This window comes from Pleurodeles waltl, chromosome 2_1 (genome assembly GCF_031143425.1).
Source record: "Pleurodeles waltl isolate 20211129_DDA chromosome 2_1, aPleWal1.hap1.20221129, whole genome shotgun sequence".
NCBI lineage: Eukaryota > Metazoa > Chordata > Amphibia > Caudata > Salamandridae > Pleurodeles > Pleurodeles waltl.
Window position 1 is genome coordinate 806,094,973 of NC_090438.1, and position 26,099 is coordinate 806,121,071.

Genomic DNA, 26,099 nt, shown 5'->3' on the forward strand with positions numbered 1-26,099 from the left:
GGAGGAAGATCCTTCTCCTGCCTAGCAGCCCGGACATGGAAGACACTTCCCCTCAAGCTCAGGCAGAACGCATCACTGAAGCCGTTCAGGAAGGACCTCAAGACCTGGCTCCCCAACTGAGCAGCACACATTCATTCAGAGCCATGAGACCCTAAGGGTGATTAGCCGTGCTTTACAAATCCTTGATTGATTGATTGAAATATGGGAACCAAGCAGGGAGGGCAAATTAGGGAAGGATAGGCATGATGACTCGCCAACATGCCTTTTCCTACCAGTGGCCATGTTGAACTGTTCGTTTTCTCCTTGCCTAACAGCTCAAAACACCCTTACCACTGACTGAGACCCCAGTCACACAGTCTGGTCAAATTCACTTACAGTCCGTGGCACTACTGTATCTGTCCTTGGCGTGTATATTTAGCAGGCAGAGAAAAAGCATTGTAGTTCATAATTCAGATCTGTTGTGAATACTAATGAATAAAAATAAGAGGACCGCACTTGGTCAATACAAAAAAAAAACAAGCAACAATTGAATTTGTTTGAATTCTAAACAAGGGACACACAAGATTATGTGTAAGGTACTTTAGACCCTACAGGAAGGGCTGAGAGACAAGGATTGTGTTTAATTAGTTCTTAGAAGAGGAGAGGGTGATCTATACCTGGAGGCCCTGCATTTCAAGCAACAGGGATGCAACTTTCTATTGAAGACGTTTGCAACACACTACAATCCAGAATAAAAATTAAAACAAGATTACTAAGAAAGATTTTTCAAGGGTTACCACATAATGTAAAAAGTCAAACATACAAGAGTTGCAAAAACAAAAATACAGAAGCCATTGTATTGAAGCATTTATATAGCACTTCCCTTTTGTGGGTCATTGAGGTGCTTGCCTAGATGGGTAGCACACTACACCGTACTATGTATAAAGTGTTTTCATGTCATGCGTGATCACCACCAACGTGTGGTTATCCTGTCATAGGACGTAGTAATGTGGTGATGGTGATAGACAGATGTGGAGTTTTATGTTTTTCAGTATCCTGGTATCTTTAAACAGCTGTGGTGGTCTTGTTATGGTATTTCTTCCGATACAGTCTGCTTAGCTGGTTACTGCACTGGGATGTCCAATCTGAGATTTTGTTTATAAATGTGGATACTCAGCTGTCATGCTTGGAGGGAGAGAGAAGCAGGGAGAGCTGTTACAATGGGCATTTTTTATCAACCCATATCTGTGTGTCTTTGTGAGATGTAAAGAAGCAGTCAGACTGTATAGATATTTGGGTGTTGCAGTCGTCGACTACATTAAAGTCTGACAGATCTCTCCAGCTATTTCATGCCTGTTGATTTGGTGATGTCCTTTTCTTTGGCTGTACAGTGCTTGTGATGGACAACCCTCATAGCGGATAGGTCTTATGTAAATTTAAGAGGCATAAGTTACAAATTGCTGATCTTAGTATTGTTATGGTCCATAACTTTTATATATGCATGTACATAACTGTATAATGCCACCATGAATCATACCATCAGCTCTTCCTAGTGTGGGTCCCCTTCAACTGACTCAATTAGATGAACATACCTGAAAACAGTATTTTGTAAAAGGAAGTCAGGAATGGAATTATGATATCCTGAAAACATGGTTTGTTCTGAAAACCTAATGGCAGCTACGACCTGAGACACTACTTTGGAGAACAACCTCACATTTGTAAAACTCGACTATGGCTGAGAATATTCCCTGAGTACTCTCTGAGATCCCAGCCCATATGGAACTGTAGATGAGACACATGCACCTTTCCCCCAGGCCAATGTAGGCGACTACCATCCAGGGTGCTGTGGATGAAGCCTACGACCAGATGAAGCCAGAGCTCTGAAGTTTCTCATGTTTGTCCATTAGTAGCTCAAACAGTCTAGATATTTTAGTTTGCATTTTGGGATTCATAGTCCTGTTGAGACACTTATAATATTAGAACTACGAGACCCAGAATGCAATGAAAGCAAATCTGAAGTTGCTGAGCCAATCATGCATGGAGCTAGGAACATTGAAAGCCCTGTGCTGTGGGTGAGACCTCACCAGATGAACACAGCAGCCAATTTTACTCCATGAGCGATGTGCAGCTCCACTCCAGGTGCTCTCCCCTGAATTCTGGGACCCATAGTCCTGCCCTATGCTCAAACAAGACAAAGTCCCAGAACTCAAAGAAAAAACAGGACCGGAAGAACACATTGTGCATGGACAGAGGACACTTGTTTCGGCAGGGTGAACTACTTTCAACACAACATAGGATGTGGGTCAGACTTCTCAATCACAAGAGCATGGCTGATGAAGCAAAGTGACAGATCCCGGGCACTGTGCATAGCACTTGCCATGTGCATTGAAGACAGCCTGGCTTGGTTAGACCGTTCATCTATCGCAGATACTGTGGTTTGTCTCATTCCATTGTACAGGCTAGCAAGAGGGAGATGGCGGTGTTATCTCACCTGCGCTTGGGTGGTCCTCCATATCCTGTGTTTAAAGCCCTGTATTATCATGTGAAAACCAGATGCATGATGGGCGCTGTAGCCTTAATTTTCTTTCATTAAACTAATTACAAATTGTTGCTATCAGGTTTCAGTGTAAGAGAAAAGCCAGTGCTTGAAACAAATTGTCTGTGATTACCCTAAATGTGACAAAACTTCCTTTACCCTCTTGAACTGTGGGCAAGATCATTGTGGTGTAGTTGAGTCTCCAGAATACTGTGGATGATGCTTCCTTGATAACTTCAGGGAGGTGCTGCGGATGAGACACCACTTAGCATCTGACCCATTGGGCACTGGTTGGAAAATATTGCATCCATGTTCCCTGGTCATTTCACAACATGATTTTCTTATTGGCTTACACTCTTTTCCTATTATTCCCACCCAGAGACTTGACTCAGCTCAAAGTTTTGAGAAAAAAAACCAATTGTGAATCGACTTTATAACCTGTTAATAATCACATCACTGGTGATGTAAATCATTTCATTTTATTTGTATTACCAGGCACCATGATCAACACAAAAGGATGATGGACGGAATGCTGAACAATGCAAACACTCACCCCGGTCACAGATCTGTGTTTAATACATCGTTTTTTGCTCACAGTGCCACCCCAGTTTAGACCCAGCCATAGGCAAATCAGTCTTGACCCTGTTCCTCTCATGGGAACAGTCCAGCCGAACTGCCAGACCAGGTCCTCCCTGGACCAGAAACAAGCATTCTGGGACCGGTTTCAGGGTATCACCCTTCATCCACAAGGCTAGCTTGAATCCAGTGGCATAGTGAGCACGGGACCCACGTATGGGCATACCCTTCCATCATCCTTTGGTGTTGCTAGGCACCATGATCTGCAGCACTTTTTCAGGAGATTAAGATTATACTGAATGTTTTTTTTATTGAAAAGCAGAATGACTAGGTCATTGGTATGTGTTACACTTGGCATTCTTGGCGTGGTCTCCTCTAACTTTTTGCCTCTGCTTACCAGGATGCTGATGTGGGCTGGACTCTGTTTTTGATTCTTCGGGCACTTTGCCACTGCTAATTAGTGCTTAAGTGCAAGTGCTTTGATGTAGAATGCATGTGTAATAGGCCATCCATGATTGACATATTTGATCTACTAGTAAGTCCCTAGTAGAGTCCATTAGAGGTGCCCAGGGCCTGTTAATCAAATGCTACTAGTGGGCCTGCAGCACTGGTTGTGCCACCCACATTAGTAGCCCTGTAAACATGGCTCAGACCTGCCACTGCAGTGTCTGTGTGTGCAGTTTTAAACTGCCATTTCGACTTGGCAAGTGTACCCACTTGCTAGGCCTAACCCTTCCCTTTTCCAACATGTAAGGCACCCCTAAGGTAGGCTGTGGGTAGCCCCACGGGCAGGGTGTAGTGTATGCTAAAGGTGAGACATGTACTGAAGTGTGTTACATGTCCTAACAGTGAAATACTGCTAAATTCAGTTCATCTCTCTCTTAGGTTAACATGGGGACTGCCTTTAAATAACTTTGAGAGGAGATAGAAAAATGGAGTATGGGGTCTCTGAATTCACAATTTAAAAATGCATCTTTTAGTAAAGTTGGTTTTTAGATTGTTAGTCTGAAAATGCTACTTTTAGAAAGTAGGCATTTTCTTGCTCAAACCATTCTGTGACTGCGTGATTGTGGATTTTCCGTCTGGGTCAGTTTGACAGTTAGGCTGTTTGTAAATCCCCTCTAGCCAGTGAGATAAAGGGAGCTGGAGTGTAGCCTGCATTTCCTCATGAGCCATATGTGCTGGAGTGGTGGGAGGTGGTCACTTACACCTGAATGGGCTGTGCCTGCCCTCTCACAATGAAGTCTCCAACCCTATGGTGTGTGTCTGGGGCCTGACCTAGCCTGGGCAGGGCAGGATCTTGTGAACAACAGACACTTTCCTTTGAAGTATGGCTATTTCAAAGGCAGAAAGTGTTTTAAGTATTGGAACCAAAACGCCTGAAAATTAGATCACTTCTGGAACCAAGAGGGACCTCTGCCAAGGAGACGAGCTGAAGAGGAGTGCTGCCCCTGTCTGTGACTGTGCTTTGTTGGGCTATTCAGCAGTTGCTGCTTCTGCCTGTGAAAGGGGACAAAGACTGGACTTTGTGGTATAATCCTGCTTGTGAAGAATATTCAAGGGCTTGAACTGAGCTTGCCTCTTGTTTTGAAGTCTCAGGGTCATCAAAGACTTCCTCTGCCAGCACCTGGACTCTCTGATGACTCCTGCCCTGCCAAGTGGTGCTTTTTGCAGTCCCTAGGCCCTTGAAAGGTGAAGCTGGGTGAAGCTGGCAGAACAAGAGCTAAAAATACACGCACAGAACGCCGTGCAGGGAAATATTTGACGCACCATCTGCAACGCAGTTGATAAACGACGAGCCGCCAGCTTTGCGGGCGAAATTGCCTCTCCACCTGCATTGCGGCTGGGAGATCGACGCATCGCAGCTGGAGAAACAAGACGCAACATTTGTTTGCGGCTGCTGCTAATGATGCAAGCCCCATGCAGCGTGATTTTCTAACACTGAGTGACTGGATTTTCCACGCATCGTCCCTGGGCGTCAAAGTCATCCTGACTCTGCGTGGATCCGAGGTGTCCCGTCCGGAAATCAACACATCGCTCTCTTATGAGGGAGAAAAACGACGCATCGCTGACCCGACCAGAGAAAAAACTATGCACGGCCTCCCTTGTGAGGAAGGAATCGATACATCGCTGACTTTTCCAATGCATGCTGGTCCATGCAGCTTTATTTTTTACGCTAACCAGGTACTTTGTGCGAGATAATCATTTCCATTGTTTTCTATGGAGTAAGATTCTTATTCTTTTGAAAATTCACATCTTGACTCGTGTATGTTGGATTTTTGTCATTTTGGTCTTTGCCTATTTTTCTAAACTGTGTGGTGTCCATTGTGTAGTGTTTTCACTGTATTACTGTGTGTGTTGGTAAAAATACTTTACACATGGCTTCTAAGTTAAGCCTGCCTGCTTGTGCCAAGCTACCAAAGGGGTGAGTGGGGGTTAACCAGGTGTGTTTCTCCTTTGCCATGACTGCCAACCAAAGACCCTATTTCTAACAGTATGCAATAGGCTTTTTCTTTATGAGCTATTCAGCATCAGACCCGGGGTATGAGATCTGTCTAGCAGACATTACAAGTCCTTGATAAAGAGTTTGCGCTGAGTTCATAACCTTGTCTGACTGCCTGTGCCTGATTACAACTTCATGACTCAGATTTTCTTTTCCTAACACCTACCTTATGGCCATACACAAGCAAAACTACTGTAGCATCAGTACCTCAAATGCATGCACCTTGGCTTTAACAGTCCTACCTCTCTTTCTGGAATCAAATTACACGGTGGACTTAGAAGATGTATGGAACAATTTATCTCTTTAATCACAATTTTCAGTGACCCAAACTTACATATGCCAATGCATATGGTCATTATAGTTGTTCATACACTAATTCACCCTTTTACATTTTACCCTAAGGAAACTCCTTTTTGCCTACATTTTCTTGATATCCTGCTGGTAAAAGAGAAGATGAAATACCTTGGTCTAACCTCTTTAAGTAACTTAAGCTAGAAAGAAAATCTTGATAACTTGGTAGGTAGGTCCATGACCTCATCTGGACCTCTAGTAAAATATATTCATCAATATGGTGGGTACTCTATGATTTCACTCTTGCGTGCCTATCTTGTACTTATGCCGCCACTTTCCGGAAAACACTGATGCCCCTTTTAGAATTTTGTGCTCTCATCATGTTTGAGACAAGACTAAAAATGTTGTGCCAGAAAAATTCAGGCTCACCCGCAGTACGGAGACTGAACTTGACCATCCTGCCAACTCTCAAAAGTTTCCAGAGATTTTCAGAATTGAACACCAAGCACTGGTAAGTCCTCCTTTGCCAGGCTACTGCACCTTAAATGTGTGAAGCAGTTATCAAGAGTAAAAGTATATAATTACCTAGATGGGTAGCTGGTGAAGGAAGCCTCTCTTTCGATGGTTAATTAGCAAATCCATGAGTCTTATGGAACCTGTTTTTTACTTTAAAAATCTAGGAAAACCTTCAATAGTATCTACCTGATGAATTCAGACTACTTGAGTGTTAAAAGGATACCAGGCAGGAGAACAACTTTATGCTCCCATGGACAGGTAATACAATAACAGAAAATAAATGGTGCTGTTGGAGCACAAACATTATTAATAAAAGTGTGCTACTAAAACAAAATGAAATAACATATGTTTAAAATGTGAAATACTGAAAACGTGTGTTTTGGAAAACATGACCACTCTGGTGGCAGCCATAACCTAGTTTGGCATAATAAATAACTGTCTAATGAAATGTATTTTGTGTGTTTATAATTAATTGTACTGAAAAACGAATATTAATATGTACTAAAAGGATTAATAGTTTAAATGTTATTAATATTTAATGCTTAATATTTTAGCATTTGTTTTAAAAAGGCCTCATGGTAGAAAAATGCAGCAGCAATGTTAACGTTGTGAAATGTTTTTCTAACCATCTGTGTAGCTTGCTCACTGTGCAAAGTTATGTTCTTATGTTGTAACATTTGTTTGCCTTCCTGCAAGATAGTATTTGCTGCAGAGAACAATGACTTTCAGTTTGTAGATGTGCTTTTTGCAGCAAATGTATTCTACTGCAGAAACTGGTGACTCCATTAAGAAGGAAGATTAACCAATTGTGAACGAAGAAAGCATACAGTTGAGAATGTGGAGAAAAGCTAATTGGCTCTGACCTAAAACACCCCATAGACTGACCAATAGAGTTTTGGCTAGTTACTTTCTCAGATTATATTATAACAGAATTTGGTGATGCAAGTTGAAAGTCTCTTCTGTTCCTGTGTGCCTTGCAGCTCTCAGCTGTTAACATATTTCTTTTATTTAGCCAGTGTAATAATATGCAGTGTTTTAGCTTTCTGCTATTGACAGTTCAGATGCATTAAGGCCAAACATTTACTGAACTGTTCCCTATTATGTCACTGTCCAATGAAGATGACCAGAAGAACTCTGGATCATGGCCCAAACATGCTCTGGGCAACACAAAAATAATATCTTGGAAAATAGCAGGGTCAAACAAAATCACTCATGACCCAAACCTGGATTCCTTTTTGAGAAACCTTGATATCATCTGCCTACAAGAAACTTGGCGTGTGAGGAAAATCCGTTAGCGGGATTTCAAGAATTCTTTAGCCCAGCAACAAAAGCAAAATGCAAGGGACACCCAAGGGAGGCCTTTTCCATCTATATAAGCACAAGAAAATCATTAAAGGCAAGGGAAATCGACCAGCTTCCTGCCCACATGTTAGCCGTCATCAGTGAAAACTGGCTTCAGACCAGGAATCAACCTTGGTCATAATATTAAACATCTATATCAACCCCAATGCAACCCACAAACTGCAGTTATTAGACACTACGGAAAACGAACTGCAATCTCTAAATGCCTCGAATGGGAGTGCATCCTGGCTAATCACAGGCGATTTCAACCTAAACATGGCCAATCATAGGTATAGGAGTACCAGAGAAGCAGCCTTAGATCAACGCCTGGGCATTCCAAAGCAAGTATCACGCTACTGCAACATGGACAAATGCGATCACCCACTGGTGAGAGCCTTGGAGGCTTTAGGACTGAGGGCCATGAACGGTCGTTTCCCTACAGGCAGCCCAATTATACCAACGCACATATCAAAGAAATCAGCTAGCACCCTGGATTACACATTTACATCCATAACATTCTTCAAATACATTCAAGTTTTTAGCACAGAAGTAAGATGTGAAAGTCATCATCACCCGCAAGTCATGGAAATCACGAACAACAATCATTACATGGCACAAACGCACAACCTAGGGGCACAGGACCAGGTAGCCATGTCGCCAAATAAGATGGTCAAACCTGTGCATGGAAAAATATGAGGCTTGGAAATCGAGCTCATCGTCCAATCCAGGGACCCAGTCGGATATAATCATCAGATGGGAAGCAATGCTAACCTCACTAAGGGACCAGCTAGCTCCCTTACAATTGCACAAACTTGGACCTCCACAGAACAATAACCAATGGTTCACACAATCTCTAAAGCAACAAAGGCAACAACTCAACAAAGCTGCCATAGCTCTAAAGAAATAACACATGGACACCAGACAACACAGTTCCTTCCAAGTTTTAAGAAAGAAATACAAGAAGGCAGTCTGGGAAGTAAAGCAGGCGTACTGAGACCAGGAACGGATCAAAGTTGTGGAGGCATGCAAACAAAAGAACAGCCGCCCCCTTTGGTCCATCATCAATTAACTGGAACATGGGGCGCTAGGGACCTCTCGCAACACTGTGACTGAAGCAAAGTGGATCGAGTACATCTCTGAACTATATGATTGTCAGGAAGCGGTGGAACGCAACATGTGCTTAAACCAGGAGCCAAATCACTTAACCCTGAAAGTACAACATTTCGAAGGGCACCTTAGGAACTGCAGAACCAATGGTGCTCCCGGCACAAATGGGCTCCCGACTGCGGTCTTAAAACACGATCTGGAATTTTGGTCCAACTAATTTAGTAATCTGTTCACCTCTTGCGTTACAGAAAATAAAATCACTGACTCCTGGAGAGGGGCAATTCTCCATCAAATTTACAAGAAAGGACCATGTGGGAACCCCGACAGCTATCGCTTGATCGCCTTCCTCAACACTAATGCAAATATTTTCTAAAGTGCCTACTAGCTGAGATAAAAGACTGGGCTACAAAACAGAACCTAATCCCACTGAACCAAACAGGTTTCTGTCCCTCATCAAGCACCACTGACAACTTGGTAGCACTAGCATTGCTGGTGGCAAAATATACAAAAAAGAAAATGGCCTTGTACATCTGCTTTGTGGACCTTTCTAAAACTTTCGACCCTGTAGAACGCCACAGATTGTGGAAAAGATTTGAGGATCTCAATATTCCACCAAACTTGATAAAAGGAATTCAGCTCTTATATTCTGACAACTGGGCCAGGGTAAAAGTTGGCTGCAATGGAAGAGTCTCTGCAAAAATTCCAATAGGAAGAGGAGTAAAGCAAGGCTGCGTCCTAGCCCCGATGTATTCAATCTGTATCTTGCAGACCTGTGTGCACAGCTGAACTCTGCCAGTTCCCATCCCCCCCCAAATTAGGCTTCCAACTCCTAACCACACTTCTTTATGCAGATGACATTGTCCTCTTGAACCTATCAGGCAAAGGGCTGCAAAAACTGCTAAACACCCTGGATTAGTATTGCAAATCCAACAAGTTGCTGTTAACTTGGGGAAAACCAAGGTAGTTATCTTCGGCAAGTGCATAACAAAGATAAAGCAGTGACTCTGTGGAAACCAGCTTGTGGACAGAAGCAATAGCTATAAATATTTGTGAGTCTGGTTGCAGGAAAAGTGGTCTCACCGCCTGCATTTAAACACCCTGAAAGCCAGAGTGGCATCACAACTTGCAGCACTTACAAAACAACTGACGAATCTGCAAAGTTCAACATGGAAGCCGCTCCTCACAGTTATCAAAGCAAAGTTCCTGTCCTCCCTGACATACGGCTTAGAAAGTTATCCCAGCAAGTTAAATGATTTCGTGAAAATCGCTCAGAGTAAAGTTTTCTGACATCTCTTCAACCTACCACATAGCTCCTCACCAGTACAAATCAGACTGGAATTCGGGCTACAAGACCAAGCCCTGGTACAGAAAGGAGCTATCCTCAAATATACCTCTCTACTAAGACAAGGGAGGAATTGGGCCTGAACTCGCCTGGGGACTCAAATTCATGGTCCAACAAAATTCCCTTGGCAATCAAGCAACTTCAGGCAGAAGAGCTGTGGCAAAAGTCCTTACTACATAAAACATTTAAAAAGCTAATAAATAAGCAGATTAAACAGCTATCATGGAGCAAGGACAAGACAAGTTCAGATCACGGTCCCACTCATGGATGACTATAAACATGTACAAGACACCGACAGCACAGGCATACCTGGGAGAAAGTCTAAAAAAATAAAAAATAAAAATCCTAAAAATAAAGGTGCTGCATGCCAGGTTGGGTCTTCTCCCCTCACTGGACATGGTCCCAAAATGGCGCAATCCCTCACAAAACGGGAAATGCAGGCTATGTGCATTTCATCAGGAAGACTTTCTACACCTTCTATGCATATGCCCTGCACTGTCACCCTGGGGCAATTTGTTCCTCAAAAACATGTTTAAGGCAAATAACATTTGACTATGCAGACAAGCCATCTTATTTTGTCTCAAAGGACTGACATCTCACCTCATGGCATGTGTAGCAAAATTCATAGTAAAAGCAGAACTCCTTTTAAAGCATGTGTTAAACTCTGGAAACGGAGGGAGATATTCAGCTCAAGATTAAACAACCTCCTTCATTGTACCCTCAGCCTAGATGCAGAACATTACGGACAGCACGGAATGCGAGAGGCACTTTTTAAGTAATCATCACCCCTGATGAAACAGCCATCCTTTTAAGAGGACTTCCTACACGTTGGCTAGGGTCCATTGTTTTTATTCTGTGTGAGTTAGAAATACCGTTGGTTGTTTTCAGCCTAACAATTTTACCATTTATGAAAATTACTGACTGCAACGATTTTGATTAATTATGCAATCATGGTATAGCAATAGCAATATCACTTTTAGGAGGGGTATAACCAAAACGTGATTTTTTTCTTGCAGTATTTATTTTTCTTGTAGATTTTTATGTTCACTCTTTTAGAAACCCAACCACTATTTTTGGTTAGCGCCATAATCAGATGTTTTCCAAATTAATTTTTGTTTTGTTTTTGTATTTTTGCATGAAGCCCAAACATGTTTATCACATTAGAGTAATAGTCAAGAACGCCACATTCTAAATTTTAGTGTTTTATAGAAATTGATTGGAAACAATTATTTGCTATTGTTGTTATTCTGCATGGTGGTTCTTGAATGCTTAGTGATAAATATTCTGTCTAGGTTAGGATTCTTTCAAAGGTTTGGTCAGCCTGTGTTATTCATGTATTTTTTTATCATTTGGTCTTGCATTTGGTCTACATGATCTTAGCATTGCTAATCTAAAGGGCAATAAATGTTTTGAACTTTACTAACCTGGTTAGGTGATTCACAGCCACATGGGTCATGGTGCGTATAAATTACTGACTTCAATATTGAAAAGTGATGTTTATTGATTTGATATCATTGTTGTTAACCATCTCACTCCTATCGGAGTCCAAAGATCCGTTTTGACCTCTAAGGGTAATTGATGGTTACCCTATACGTATCAACTTATAAATAAATTATCAAAATAAATATAGGCTGGACATGCCCACATTGCCTCTTCTCTTTTCAGACAGGAGATAGCAGACTTTGTCATTCCTGGGACTGGATTGTTTTTCACTAAGGACGTGATAATCCCTGCAGTGGGTGGCTCTTACCAACGCAATAGTCACAATACCTCAGCACATTGTCCCATTTACTTTAGTAACCATGAAAGTGTGCCAGAATCAGAGTGATAGACACAGGTGACAAATTTTTTGAAGGGCATGAGTTTGCTTTTTCAGACAGATGTATCTGTACTTGTCTAGGTGAATCTTGGTCTTAGATGTTTGTAGTGAGAAACAGACTATTTAATTCTGCTGGAGCTCAGGGTGATAGCATTATCGTTACCACACAAATACAGGAAAAGCATATTTCAGAGCAGAACCCCAAATAACACAATGTCGACATAGATGCAGTGGCACTGTGGCATTGTGACTTGTTTTGCACGCTGAACACTCGTAGTAGTAAGGTCCTTGCATTCTGACTCCGATCCTGTGGTCCAAAAAGAAGAAAATTAACTCTGGATTTGCTAACACTTAGTAGTGGGAGGTGGCAGCAATATGGCAGCAGAAGATGCAGAAAGCGACAAGTAAGTGTGGCAAAGAAAGTGGAAAACCCTAACAGGCAGTAAGAGGACAAAACCCACTGAGCAAACCCCAGATCACAAAGAAGCAGAAGAGCGGATGGAGAGGAACAACAGAAGTGGGTGATCAAAGCAGTAAAACACCACAAAAAGAAAGGTTTGAAAAAGGGCTGGAAGACAGTCATTCACCGATAACAGGATCCCATGGGTGCAGGGCGTTTGAGGGAGAGCCACCATCAAACACGTAGAAAAGTGGTGCTGAGAATATAGCACAAGGAGCTCAATGTCAAGAACAGTGTAGCAGGAAATTCCCTCTTTTAATTTACCCAGAACCCAGCGGGCCAGATCAGTACACAGAGCTTTCTAGTTGCAGTGATACACCTGCACAAGCTCTCACGACGGCATAAAATGTCACCAAATCAAAACTTGCATCATGGAGTCTTTTCCAAATTCTGCAATGTGGTGTTCAAAGTGGATTTTTTTTACAAGCCAGTGCTCTTCTATAAGCTCTAAAAATACAGATGCTTAACAGTTTCATGAAATGTTGAACAATATTAAGTCTAATTAGCAGATGAGAGTATAATGTGCTGTTTTTAGGTAAGGTTGATCGAAAAGACCTTCCGTGTTGCCTTCCTGCTAATTTCAAAAAGAGGACAGCACCAAGGTCCGATAGCCTATAGATGCGAGTATGACTTCAGAAAGCCCTTTCACCAGGAGATGGTTGAGACTATTTTATCTACTTTCTACATTATGGGATTCTCTCTGTTTTACCTTTTACTAGCTATGGAGAGGATGCAAAAATATCTACTGTAAGAGGTAATATGATGATGGCATCTACTGAGGAGACTTGAATCTTCATTCTCTAAGGTCCTCGTGGTCTCAGATTTTGAAAAGACTAGTCAAAAAAAAGTTAATCTTTCTTAGATGCCTTTAAAGGTAGATGTTGCTGACGATAAAGGCTCCACCAACTGAGCACCTCTGTAGGTGTGACTCCACATACCAGAATTTAAAAATGATTTTGTGACATCAAAAACGTTGGCTAAATGAATCAACAAATCGGGGGCTTTACGAGCTGAATTGCCTTTTGCTCTATATTAAACAGAAAATATCACGTGTGAAAAAATGCCCAGGCACTGCAGTTACCCGAATTAACAGAGGTCATATTATCTACCTCATGAGGATGAAAGACTGGGTTGATATGCTGGAGAGCGTACCTCTGACTACTGGTTCTACACAAATATATACTGCGCTATCTTAAAACAGATGAAGTATGACCAACAGTGAAATCACATTTCTGCCGAAGGATGTAAAAGGCTTTCAACTGAAACAGTTCATTAAAGCACCTGCACTCTTGGCACAACTAACGCTTTGGACATAAAGATGGAAAAGTCCAGGCACACAAAGAACTCAGCAGTTCTGGTGCAGGAAAGGCTAAACTGCAAAGGGGCAGGCAACTCTTTGTGGCCTATCCACTTCCAAGGGTACGGCAGTGACAAAACAAGTTATAAATGGAGGTTAAACCTCTGCTGAAGGGGAGCTCATAAAGCTTCACCTCAGGGTAGCCATGTATATTGGACATGAGTGTGGGATGGAATAACAACGTTTCTAATTGGAAGTAATATGTGAGGTGTACTTTGCAGGAAATGATTAGCCAGGGCCCTCAATAGTCGGCTTTGCTTGTATTGCCTAGATTACCATGACAGAAATGGATGCTCTTTTGAAGCCCTCTGATGCATCATTACTAAAGGCAGTGCAATAGGTAATCTATCCATAGACTTCATACAAGTGATTAAATACTGTGAGGGAACAATTTCAAACACACGGCATATAGAACAGTAAAAGAAAAAAGCTACACAGCATCAGCAGTGTTGGATTAGATGTTAGATGCAAGAGAGTAACAGAAACTCCCTCCCCCCCGGCACCCTCCCCCCCCCACTTTGAACCAAACTTCTGAAACCAAAGGAGAAAAACAATTAAGCCTGACGCCTCACAGGACAGTTCCCGTCACCCTTACTATCCACCCACCTAACCATGCGTCTTCCAACCATTCCATTCACTACATCACACCTTCAAATCCATCCTTCCATTATTCCAACTATTCATTGACATTCCATCCATCCGTTCACACATTCATCCATCCACCATTTCACCTTTACAGCTTGCCATCCTCCCAAAGTACATTTTGCTCACAAATCCATCCATCTTTTCACTCTCAGATCCATTCACTCTTCCATTCATTCCTCCTTTCACCCTTTCCGCCCATGCACCCACACCATTACGTTCACTGTTCGCCAAATGATCCATTCACTCTCCCACCCTTCTAAACATTAAGACTTAAGCCCTTTCTTCCTTTTTTATTTCAGCCCTACGCTCCTTTTGACTTTTGTTTATCTTTTCTTCCTTCTATATTCCCTTTCTTTGACCTTTTTTTTCTTCTCTCCTTCCTTTCCAGCGTTTACGAGCATTCTTTCGTTTCAGACGTTGTCCATTACTCTCTATATGCTGACCCCTGTGCTTTTTTTTTTTTAAGCTTTCACTTTTTCGGTCCGTCTTCTTTGCTGAACTTGGCTCTCTCAGCAGCCTTAGATCACCGCCTCTCAGCCCTGTCCTGCTTTTCTCTTAGAGCCGTTTAATGAGCAGACAGGAGGTGCCAGTATATAAGTCGTCAACTTTTAGTTGGACTCAGATTTCCCGCCATCGGGTGTAAACGCTACCCCCATCTGAGCTGCTAAACCGGTGGGGTTCACAAAACCACTAGTTGCACGCATACTGCTCTCTCGGCAGTTTCTTTATCGCCCACCCTCTTCTGTCTCAAATTCCTAACCTTTCACATTTCTATGGCTTAATGTACCTGGGAACTGAGCAGCATGACACCATTTATAAAATAGGATGTCATCACACCTATCAGCAATGCCCGAGCGACGCACTGCGACCAAAAAAAAGGTCCATGATGCCATGAACTGGAGTAAAAATACTGTTTTCAGGGTTACCGTCTGGAAGGGTGAATGTTTCACAGACAAACCATCTACAAAGGGGGCTCTGTCTATCTCAGGTAATGATGGCACTTTTTGTTTGGCTAGAAACAGTAGCATCGAATGCGCATAATTCAGCATTCTCAATATACTATTTGGTGCATGTTTGACATTTTCTCACTATTTAAGTTAGAATATTTAAGTTTTTAAAGGAGTAAATATATTGTACCAAACAAATAAAAAACACAAAGGCACAAGAAAATCAATTGTTTCATTCATATAAAGCAACAGTAAAAGCAAATGAAAGTGAAATAATTCAAAGACGTAAGAGAAGTGTTTCAGTAGCAATAATTGTTATTATACTATATATAAAACTGTTTACGTGCATCAGAAGGCCATGCAGTCCCTTTTAAACGCATATTTAAATGAACAAGTGATGCATCCATGTTTTACGCGCCCACAATGAGCAAACTTCAGATCAGCCAGCCAATCGTCCCTCTCAACGGCATAAAATCTAGAGGTTATTGATTTCTAAAACTGTGTTGCTGTGGCATAATACAGCCATTCAATTAGATAGCGGATGTAATAAGTTAGATATGTCTCAAAGGATCGTGACACAGACATCTACATCCTGCAGACACAAACGCAGGACATGGTGGGGAAAAAAATGGTACGCAAATTAAACCACAGAGAGGCTTACGACAATCAATGACCACGTATGGTTGAGGGCCCAATTTAACCATGGAGATGTTATTTACACCTTTCTGACAGATCTCCAGGGGAAAACTATACCGAGAGGGACCTGGCTTGTAAAAAGAAGTGAACTTTATGAGGACAGGATAACTATGCTCAGGCGTAGGGCTTTAAACAAAATCATTACACATGCCGGGAACCTCACATGAACACCATCCTGACAATATTGTCAGCATTTAAATAAATTGTGTCAACAGCATGAGGCTTTCCGGGCTTCGGTGGTGCAACGGCCCTAAGCGCGCTACCATCATTCGCTCTCAGATGCTGAACATCTCTATCTACTTCTTGCTTCGCTGGGCCTGTATCTAAGCACACCTGGCTCATCGCTGTAATTACACTATTGATCCGCTTAACTGAGGAATCACATAGCAAAGTGTGTTCTACGTTGGCCGCATAAATCAAGCTTTCCCCGCGCCATGCAAACCTCGCATGTATTTAAATCAGCAGGTCTCCGGCAAAGAGCAGAGGCAGCGAAGGGCCCAGTTATTCATCAAATGTCGAATAATTCACTAAATGGCCTGATATGTTTTGTTTCCGCCTTACAGCCACCCTGTCGGAGAGCTGATTTATGCGACACTCACCGTTAAGTGCCCCTCGTGATGATCAGGAAAATGTAAGAATAAGTACTCGGTGGCCACCAATTGCATTATGGAGTCACCGAGGAATTCCATCCTCTGGTTGTGACCTCTGGAGAAAAAAAAAAGAAACATTGATGCAAGAGAGATCAATAAGCACTTAGGAAAAAGCAAATTAAAATGGAGGGTCATTTTCAAAAGTGCATCGCGGCACATTTTTGAAAGACTTTCAAGAGGATTTGCAAATATGAAGCAGGGAAAACAGAAATTAATTCTAAGTCCGTCAACGTTGCTTGTCCAACAAAATGCACCTGAATAAGAATAGCCACATCAAACAATGCTTATGCTTTGCTGTGTGCGAATAATATGGCTGTTAGCCATCAGTAATGCATACACGGAGCATAGGGCTCCAATGGAAAACTAGCAACTTAGACTTTACTGTGCCCAGTTCTTAGGGAAAGCTTCACATAACGGCACATCCTGGGATCCCCAGAGAGGTTAGATCCTCTTCCACAAGGAGAGAAACAATTCTAATGTTCACTGGACAGTTACCAAGCGATGGGTATCAACTTAGATGTACTTAAGACTACCATGAGGGTAAAACAGACACTGGCAAAGCCAATAGTTCTATAATGTGTAACGCATGGAAACCCAGCCATTCGTAGTTTATTTTTTATTTTTATATATGCGTTGCATGTACAAATGCTGTTTACCGTAATAAAACCTGCCCTCTTAGTGTATCAATGCTAGAAAAAAAAGTAGCAAGAAAAGACTGCACTCTTTTTAGAATCCGTATGTGAGATCATGATCTGAACGAGACAAGCAGCGTGGTGATTGTGTGTACATTTTGAGATCACAGAGTAATGGTTCTCTGGATGGAACCAAAGCCTATTCTACGTATATGTTAAAGAACTAATATCAATAACGCTATCAATCCAGACCAAAAAAAAGCATTTGAGTAACAAAGCTGCAGACCCATTTCAGTCACTCAGGAATTTATCATGTTACTTAGCAAGCCCTTGTCCTTCTGAAGAAACACTGAAAGGAACTGCTAGGAGTTAAGTTATACTCACAAAGTCAGGTGGTTGAATCCAACAGTCCTCAGGGTAAATGCTCGGGCAAGAAGTCGAATGTGGTTGAAGTTGACTCCAATTGCCTCTTCAAACTCTGTCAGTTTTTGGAGCACAGGGGAAGTCTCAATAAGCTGCCTGTCAGAATTTGGTTCCTGTACCTAAACAAAAAGCAAATAAATGCTGCCAACCTTGATGAAGAAATGTCATCATATTACACGAGCTCTCAGTGTTCGGACTGTTTCGTGGATGTGCATATTTTCAATATATCCTTAGTATAATTCAATCATTGCTTCCTTTTGAAGTCTACTGACGTTGCTCAAAGAGACCACAAAATGGCTGCAGACCCTCTGACCAATTTAAATGCATGAAGTATAGAGAGAAACACAAAGCTTGGTCTCATAACTAATACAGTGAAGGCCTCACTGAGATGCACATTCATTTTATGACTGACCCCAACGCAGGAGAACTGGCTGCGCAAATCTTAGAAAAGCGATCCGTAAGGAGCACCTTACATGAGTCCTCTGAGGTATTCTAAGGAACATAAGAGCTTATGAAGGATGTCTTGGCCCACCTCACCCGCATGATGACATGGGCATCCAAGACAGGGTTGTAATGTAAGCCCCTGTGATGCAGCCCCCCCACCCTTATGGCCCCAATGCCATCTAAGGCCTATAAGCAGTGTTACACCAATGATCCAAATCATGTGGTTGTAGTAGTACAACCTTAAATTACTTTGGTGAAAACTCATCGCCCTTGTGATGTGGAAGGAAATTGTGAAAGGCATCAAATGCTTAAAGAGTTTTCAGTTGCCCTCAAACATTTTGTTTTGTGAATGGAAATGCTCCTTGCCCATTGACCATCTTGTGTGTTGAGGTCTCATTTAGCAGGTAAGTGGCTAAAAAGAAACAAGTACTAGAAATGACTAGTTAGCATTAAATCGTCAGACTGCCCTTGGAATAAAATTTACACGCACACAGTGGATTATTTTGCTCATGTGATACACATAGTATGCCTTACAAAGAGACGAACCCTGCATCTCACTTTCAAGCCACCAGATGTAATCTCAATAAAGCTTTCTTCAGGAGGAAAAAGATCTCTGATTTATCCCTAGTGCAAACGTATACCCCAACTACTTTGCTAACCAAATACGGACTTCCAACACCTTTTAGTTTAAGAAACAGAAATAATGCAGTGCATTCACTTAGAAACTATATTCTAAAGGAAAAATGAACATGCTACGTTCAGGAATGCTCTTTTTGAGGGACACTTTAACTGCAGACTCATCATTTTTAAGAGAACCCAAGCACAAGAGTGGAACTAAAGACTTTTCACAGCAATGACTCACGCGGTCTGCAAGGTAGCACCATGTGGCTCTGAGGCTAACTTGCGCTGCCCAGGATCATGCAATATGCAATGGCATCACTATAGTTAAACTGCATAAGTGCTGAATCAGCCTTCTGCTCGATGACTCTACAACTCATGAAAGGGCAAACCAACGAGGGACACCTGGATGTCATCAAAGAATCCAACTGCTTGCATCCAAGAGTGCTAGGCACTACTCTGGTGTCAAAAGAGCTATCTATGTTATCACTGGTGTCAAGGTAAGATTGCAGTAATATTTCACTCCATTCTGAATTGCTGGCGAAAGTGATTCCCTGACACCCTCTAAGACAGCTGGCTAGGATGGCTGGCAAGATATCATTGGCCATGTCCTACAATGAGTTTGTGCATCGGTCCAGTAGACACCCCCCCCCCCCACACCAATCAAGGAGCATAGGGCCATTTTGACTGACAAAAAAAATATCTCACCAGAAGCGTCAATATGATTGAAATCCAGGTCTGCTGCATTAGAAGGAAAAACATTGGGATTTACTTTGATGTATAAAAAGGGATGCAGGTGTAGGGTGTCTCGTTAGGAAATCAGGGTCACCACTGTCCGATCTGTGTCGTCTGGCCACAAGTAAACTGACTAGAGGCAGAGCATGATTTTGACCAGGTGGCCATGTGGGCATCTACGAGTGCCTCATCAAAGAGCAGCAGAAGCTCAGAAGAAGATGGCCCTCGTCGGAGTATTTCAGTTAGTAGATTAGATTTAGTCTCAACGGTAGGCAGCACTTGGCCTTAATGGCTGTTGGCTGGAAAGCGATGATTTGGTAGACATTTTTTTTGTGCAGCTTGCTGCAGGAACTAAACTGTGAGACAGCGGGCCACTCACATGTCGTGTCAGTACTGACTTCACTTCCTTTAGCTAATCTGCTCTTTCTGGGTGTTCCCCACATTGGACATTCTCCTACTCTTCAGCTTTTTCTCCTGTAGGGCCAGTAGCCATTTTTTACTCTCTAAGCAACGTTTTCTAGGTAGTAAGGCAGACCCTCAGCATGTTTGAGACTTTAGTTGATCTCTCGTCACCTCTGGGAAGACTGGCTGTCTTGCAGACACCAGCCCAGGCCGCACAGCAGTCCTTTTAGTATGCTCTGGAGCTTTCCCTACGTTGGTTAAGAAAAACTTGGAATTGGGATAAAGTTTTTTGGAATCCCACGTTTGTGCACATCTTGCCAACAGAGGATGTGGGTCTGCAGTCTCAGAAATGGTTTGTTCTCATTTTCTGGCTGGTGTTCAGACAGCCTTTGTGCAAAGTGAAGGCACGCACAGTACGTAGTGATGATGCTGTGTTGTTGAATAAGGTGCAAATTGGTCAATCAAATATTTATAGGTGAAACGTAATGTGGTGTTATGGGTTGAAAGGTTCTTTGGTTTCACCCTCAGATTGTTTTTCTATCTCTGTAGGACCATTCTTCTTCTCCTCCTTGGCCTCCCTCAGATTCTTGTCTTTTCAACATCACTGTTGGTATGACTACCTTAGATCCTGCTTTTAATCTTTGGAAGATCTTCCCATCAGAAGGGCTTTTGGTTCTGTCTGCAAGTTTTTGGCACTTTCTATTTCTAGGTTGGAGGGAATCAATGGAAAGAGACTTAGGCTTTTGCAGCAGTGAGAGAGACTGTGAAGTGTGATGCACTGTTTTACCTTTCCTGTGTTCCGTTCCTGTGCCAGGTCTTCATTCGGCTCTTCTATTAGACTCCATTTTGGGGCCACAGGGCAAACAGAGGCTAATGGGGCTCACCCGTAGTGGCTGAGATAGTTTGTCACTGGTATTTTGGAGTCTGCCCTACTATGGCTGTGCAAACTGGGCCAAGTACACACTTTAGACAATTGACTGTCAGGGTAGCATGCACAACCACTCAGCAGCTTCTCAGGGAGGTAATGTGGGGGGAATTTATCTGAGAACTCAAAAGTCAACCAACACATACAATAATATGGTGAATGTCTAGCCCAGTTGCTTACATTTTTTATAATAGAAAGTACTTTAATCCTGGGTATCACAAACTACACACGTCAAACGCCATTTCAGTTGCTGTGTAGTAATATAGTGTAAGGCCTAGTGAAATGTCAATATCTAGGGTGCTGCTTCCACTTTCTCTCTCTTACAAAATGTCCATGCTCTAGGGTAATGCTGGCAAAGATCCAAGAATGCACATAAAGTAGGCACAGATGCAGATCACATGTTAGTTTGTAGGTCAGTTAAATAGTCTGTAGGCCCAAGCAGTGTGTTCTGCTAAACATTATCATTCTAGCGGCCAACATTTATTTTGCTTGTATTTGGCACAATTTCACAACTCATGTGGGCTCAACCCCTCATTAACTGCTAAATGATGGTAGGAGTCAGTGGCGTAGTTCAGTCAGGGACCTTGCACCCTCAGGCTTCAGCATCTGCCGTAGTCGGCCATGGACAGCAGTCACATACCTCTCTGGACCACTGGAGCTCAACAGTGGCTCGGCTGATGTCATGGCCTTTGGGCCGATGCAGGTGAATGCTCTTCTTCTATCATCACTAATGGTGTGGGGTAGTAGGAACTGAAGGTCAGACTAGGTCAGTCTTTTTTCAGTGGTGTTGGTAAGGTCACTGTAGATCCTCAGGTCGGGAAGTCATTGCTGGAAAAATATCCAAGCTAAGGGGTGCTGTGTTGCCTACAGGGGGATGGGGGATTTCCCTTACGGACTAGGTGGTCTCACACACATAATAGTGTCTTGCTTCATCATATGACCACCTAGCCCCACCCATGTAAGATGATACTACTTGGGCGGACTCAACCTCGTGGTTAAAAGAACCCGAGGGAGTGCTAAAATTAAACTGGCTGGATAGTTACATTGATCCAGAAGGGGTGAATACTAAAATTACCAAGCATGTCACCAATAGCTTCTGCTAATTTTAATGAAGGTGCATGCTGGTAAACCTAAAACTAAAGGGGAAAGGCTCGTTGGAGAGTAATGTCTCTTGGAGTCTAAAAGAAAAAGTGGATGACCAACATGTTTCTGCCCTCACTCAGTGCTGGTAGGTCAGGGGCATTCGTCAGGGTCGGAGCACACGCAGTAAGTGGGGTGCTCAAAAAGTGAAAAATTTATATGGCCTACCTGAACGGGTAGTTCACAGTGGGGTAGGCCTGTAGTAGATAAGAATAAATACATCAATAGATCCGCCACTATTAGTTCAGAAGATATATGAGGTGAAAAACGTGGCAAACCACTGCAAAGCACACAGCACAATGTGAACAATTCGTGTCAGGCACTCACACACACATGCAAGTGTGACTTACCCCAGGGTAAGGGGCAATCTACCTCTGGTCTGGCTAGTGCCGGGGGGGTTTTCCCTTGTAGTCACACTCTGGGGAGATAAAGGGTTTAGGAAGGATACAGATGAAGGGTCATAAAATGAGGAGAATGAAGAAAGAAAGCGCAAGACTAAAGGGAAAAATAAACCACGAGTGGGAAAAATAAACCACGAGTGGGAAATATAGAAGAGAACGAAGCTTAAGCCAGGGGAAAGGAAAGTGGGAAAAGAGAGGAAAGGAAGAAGGAAGGAAGGGGAAAGAGAAAAAGGGGTAAAAAGGAGAAAAGAAGGAAGAAAGAAGGAAGGGAAGGAAAAGGAAAAAGAAAAAGAGGAAAGAAAAGGGGGAGAAGAAAAAAGGGGGAAAGAAAGAGAAAAAGGGGGAAAAAGAAAGAGAAAAAGAAGGGGTAAGGAGGGGAACAAAGGGCTGCTACAGGGAGGGGAAACAGGGAAATAAAAGGAAAAATAGAAAAAAAATATATGGCCCCCAAGGGGGCCACACTTACCACTCCAAAGGGAATACCAAGGGGGGTTACCTACATGCCGGAGCCAGGCCGCTCTGGTACTGACTGCATGGTTGGTCTAGAATATATGTGGACCAAGAGCCAATCGGCGGGGGGCTCCGGGCGGAATCTAATTAAGAAAAAATCATCAGGTGTGACGGGCGTCCTAGTTACGGGACCACGCCCTGGATCCGGCCGCACCCCCTCGGGGGCTGTGCCGGTGTGAAATGCTTTAATGCGCCGCCCGATCGTTGAATTGGGCCATCAGTATTGGAACCGCGGGACCGTTGCGCTAGAGAGGCCCGCGGGGTGGATTGTGCCCAGCATTGTAGAAGTAACGTGTTTGGAGAGGGCGCCTGCAACGTAATGCGGTTTGCAAAAGCGGTGAGCGCCCTATGATGACGCGTCGTGAGGAGCGCGGCGCGTCATACGGGCGCACGGGACTCTGGGAATTAGAGTCCCGTGATGCAGTTGTACGGCGTCCGATAGTATACTACGTTTACTAAACAATGACCATCACTATAAGAGACTATCAAGGGACCCGACAGGGGAGGTCAGAGAAGAGATCGCTTTCCTGATCGAGAAGGGTTTGAACAACGGTTGGATCACCAAACATGAGGCCGCCTTCCTCATCCAACCCAACCACAAAACCCCATACTTCTATATTTTGCCGAAAATCCACAAAAATAAACATCCACCCCCGGGAAGACCAGTTGTCTCTGGGATTGGCTCCATCCTGGAACCACTATCCCAATTTTGCGACTGGTTCCTCCAACCCTTCGTGAAACAAATTCCCACATACCTAAAAGATACAACAGACGTGCTCTCCCTTATCGATACCCTAGATTTTGACAAAGACAAAGAACATCTCATGACACTGGATGTAGAATCACTATATACCAACATTCCACAGGAGGCAACCTTGGAAGTGATAAGTGACCTTCTGAACAGGGGTGTATGGAATTACATCACCCCCCCAGAGTTCATCCTGGACTTAGCCCTTTTAGCCCTCACCAGGAATTTCTTCGAATTCGATAAGAACTTCTTTTTACAGATCCAAGGCACTTCGATGGGGAGCACTTTCGCACCTAGCTTAGCATGTCTATATGTAGATCACTTTGAGAAAGAAATGGTTCTCACTGAAGAGAACCCGTACTTCAACCAGATCAGGTTATGGAAAAGATACATCGATGACATCCTGATTATCTGGAGAGGTACAAGGGAAGAAGCAACCTCCTTCATCTCTTGGTTAAACACCCTGAACCCCTTTCTGAGATTTACAGCCACACTGGGTGACCCAGCTGTCTCCAATCTTGACCTAGTAATATCCGAAAAAAATGGCTCCTTGATAACAGAGGTTTTTTATAAACCTACTGACCGAAACACTCTCCTGCAGTTCCAGAGCTTCCACCCACGCTCCCTCAGGGAAAACCTCCCAGTAGGTCAGTATCTCCGCCTTCGGCGAAATTGTACCGAACTAACGGACTACAAGAAGCATGCTCAGCAGCTCACAAGCAAACTTCGAGCCAGAGGGTACCCAGACCATCTACTGAGGAGGGCTGACAAACGTGCTCGTGTGAGCCCTAGGGAAATTTTGCTGCATCCCAGCAGCAGAACCAGCAAGAAAGACCCCTTGATCTGTGTGACTACATTCAACCCAGCGTCCAATGTGATAAAAAAGATACTCAACGAAGACTGGAAAATCCTCACATCTGGGGGTCTTCCCTTTCAAACCCCAATGAATGCTTATAGAAAAGCTACAAGTATCCGGGACATGATTGTACACACCCGCCCGCGGGTAAACCTCACCCCGAACAAACAGAGGACACTCTGGGACCTTCCTCCCGCTAAAGGCCACTTTCCATGTGGCAGCTGCAGTGTCTGCGCATTTACCAAAAAAACTCTTACACTTGATGTGGGACTTCGGACACCCTGGGAACTTAGACAACTCACGAACTGCAACAGCAAAAACGTGGTGAATATGATCACATGCCCTTGTGATAAAAGATACATTGGGATGACGACAAGAAGAGTGGGTACACGCATCTGCGAGCATAGGAGCACCATCCGATGCAAGAGAGATGCCATAAGACTCACCGAGCATTATGTGTCCAGCAATCACCACCCTGATCACATGCAATGGGTAGTGCTGGACCAACTAAAATCAACAGCAACTAATGCCACACAAAAACTTTTATTGTATGAACAAAGGTGGATATGGAGGTTGCAAACGGACATTAGAGGATTGAACGATAATATACAGTGGTCAGCTCTAAGATGAGAACTAAGACCACAGCGACCCTTTCCCATGCGAGATTCCTCCTAAGGTCCCATCGGGGATCTCACTACCAATACCCCATGTCACTATCTCTGACCTGGGTAGCATCCATCTATTTCAGAGTTATTTTCATAACCCTTGCCATTGAAGCTATTGTCCCTCATCTCTCACACCTTTTCCTTTCCTTATCCTCATATCCGTATCCTAGCTCCAGCTTCCCTTTGCCCCCCCTTTTTCTCTCTCCCTATTATGAGTTCTCCCTCCTCCTCTGCCCTGTGCTCTCCACCTCCTCTTTCCCCTGCCCCCCTCTGTTTCCCCCTCCTTTTCTTTCTGCCCTCTTTTTCCCTTATAGGCCTGTGGAGGCCTTCTATTGTATCTTCTTTCTCTTTTCTTCTTTCTCGTGTTTTCTCCCTTTCCTCTTCCGACTGTTTTCTTTGGCTCTCCTTCCTTTTTTCTCTTCTTTCGGTCCTTTCACCCTCTCTTCCCAAAACCCCAACCCCCCCCCTTTTCTTTTCCCTCTCTCTTTTTCTTTTCTTGCCAGTATTCTTCTTTTCTTTCCTTTTTTTCCCCCCTTTCTACTGTGTGCCCTCCCTTTCCTTTTCCCTGTTTTCACCCCCCTTGTACCATATAGTCCTATCGGACGCCGTACAACTGCATCACGGGACTCTAATTCCCAGAGTCCCGTGCGCCCGTATGACGCGCCGCGCTCCTCACGACGCGTCATCATAGGGCGCTCACCGCTTTTGCAAACCGCATTGCGGTGCAGGCGCCCTCTCCAAACACGTTACTTCTACAATGCTGGGCACAATCCACCCCGCGGGCCTCTCTAGCGCAACGGTCCCGCGGTTCCAATACTGATGGCCCAATTCAACG

General features: G+C 43.4%; 1 protein-coding gene across 4 annotated transcripts in view; it reads right to left on the bottom strand.

The window, feature by feature from the left end:
- DROSHA (drosha ribonuclease III) overlaps positions 1–26,099 on the bottom strand; it is a 608,989-nt gene that overhangs the window by 68,723 nt on the left and 514,167 nt on the right. For all 4 annotated transcript variants that reach the window (XM_069218569.1, XM_069218578.1, XM_069218550.1 and 1 more), the window contains exons 25-26: positions 17,782–17,939; positions 16,715–16,820 (exon numbers count right to left, since the gene is read on the bottom strand). In XM_069218569.1, coding sequence (XP_069074670.1) covers positions 16,715–16,820; positions 17,782–17,939 — 264 coding nt within the window. The remainder of the gene's footprint in view (positions 1–16,714; positions 16,821–17,781; positions 17,940–26,099) is intronic.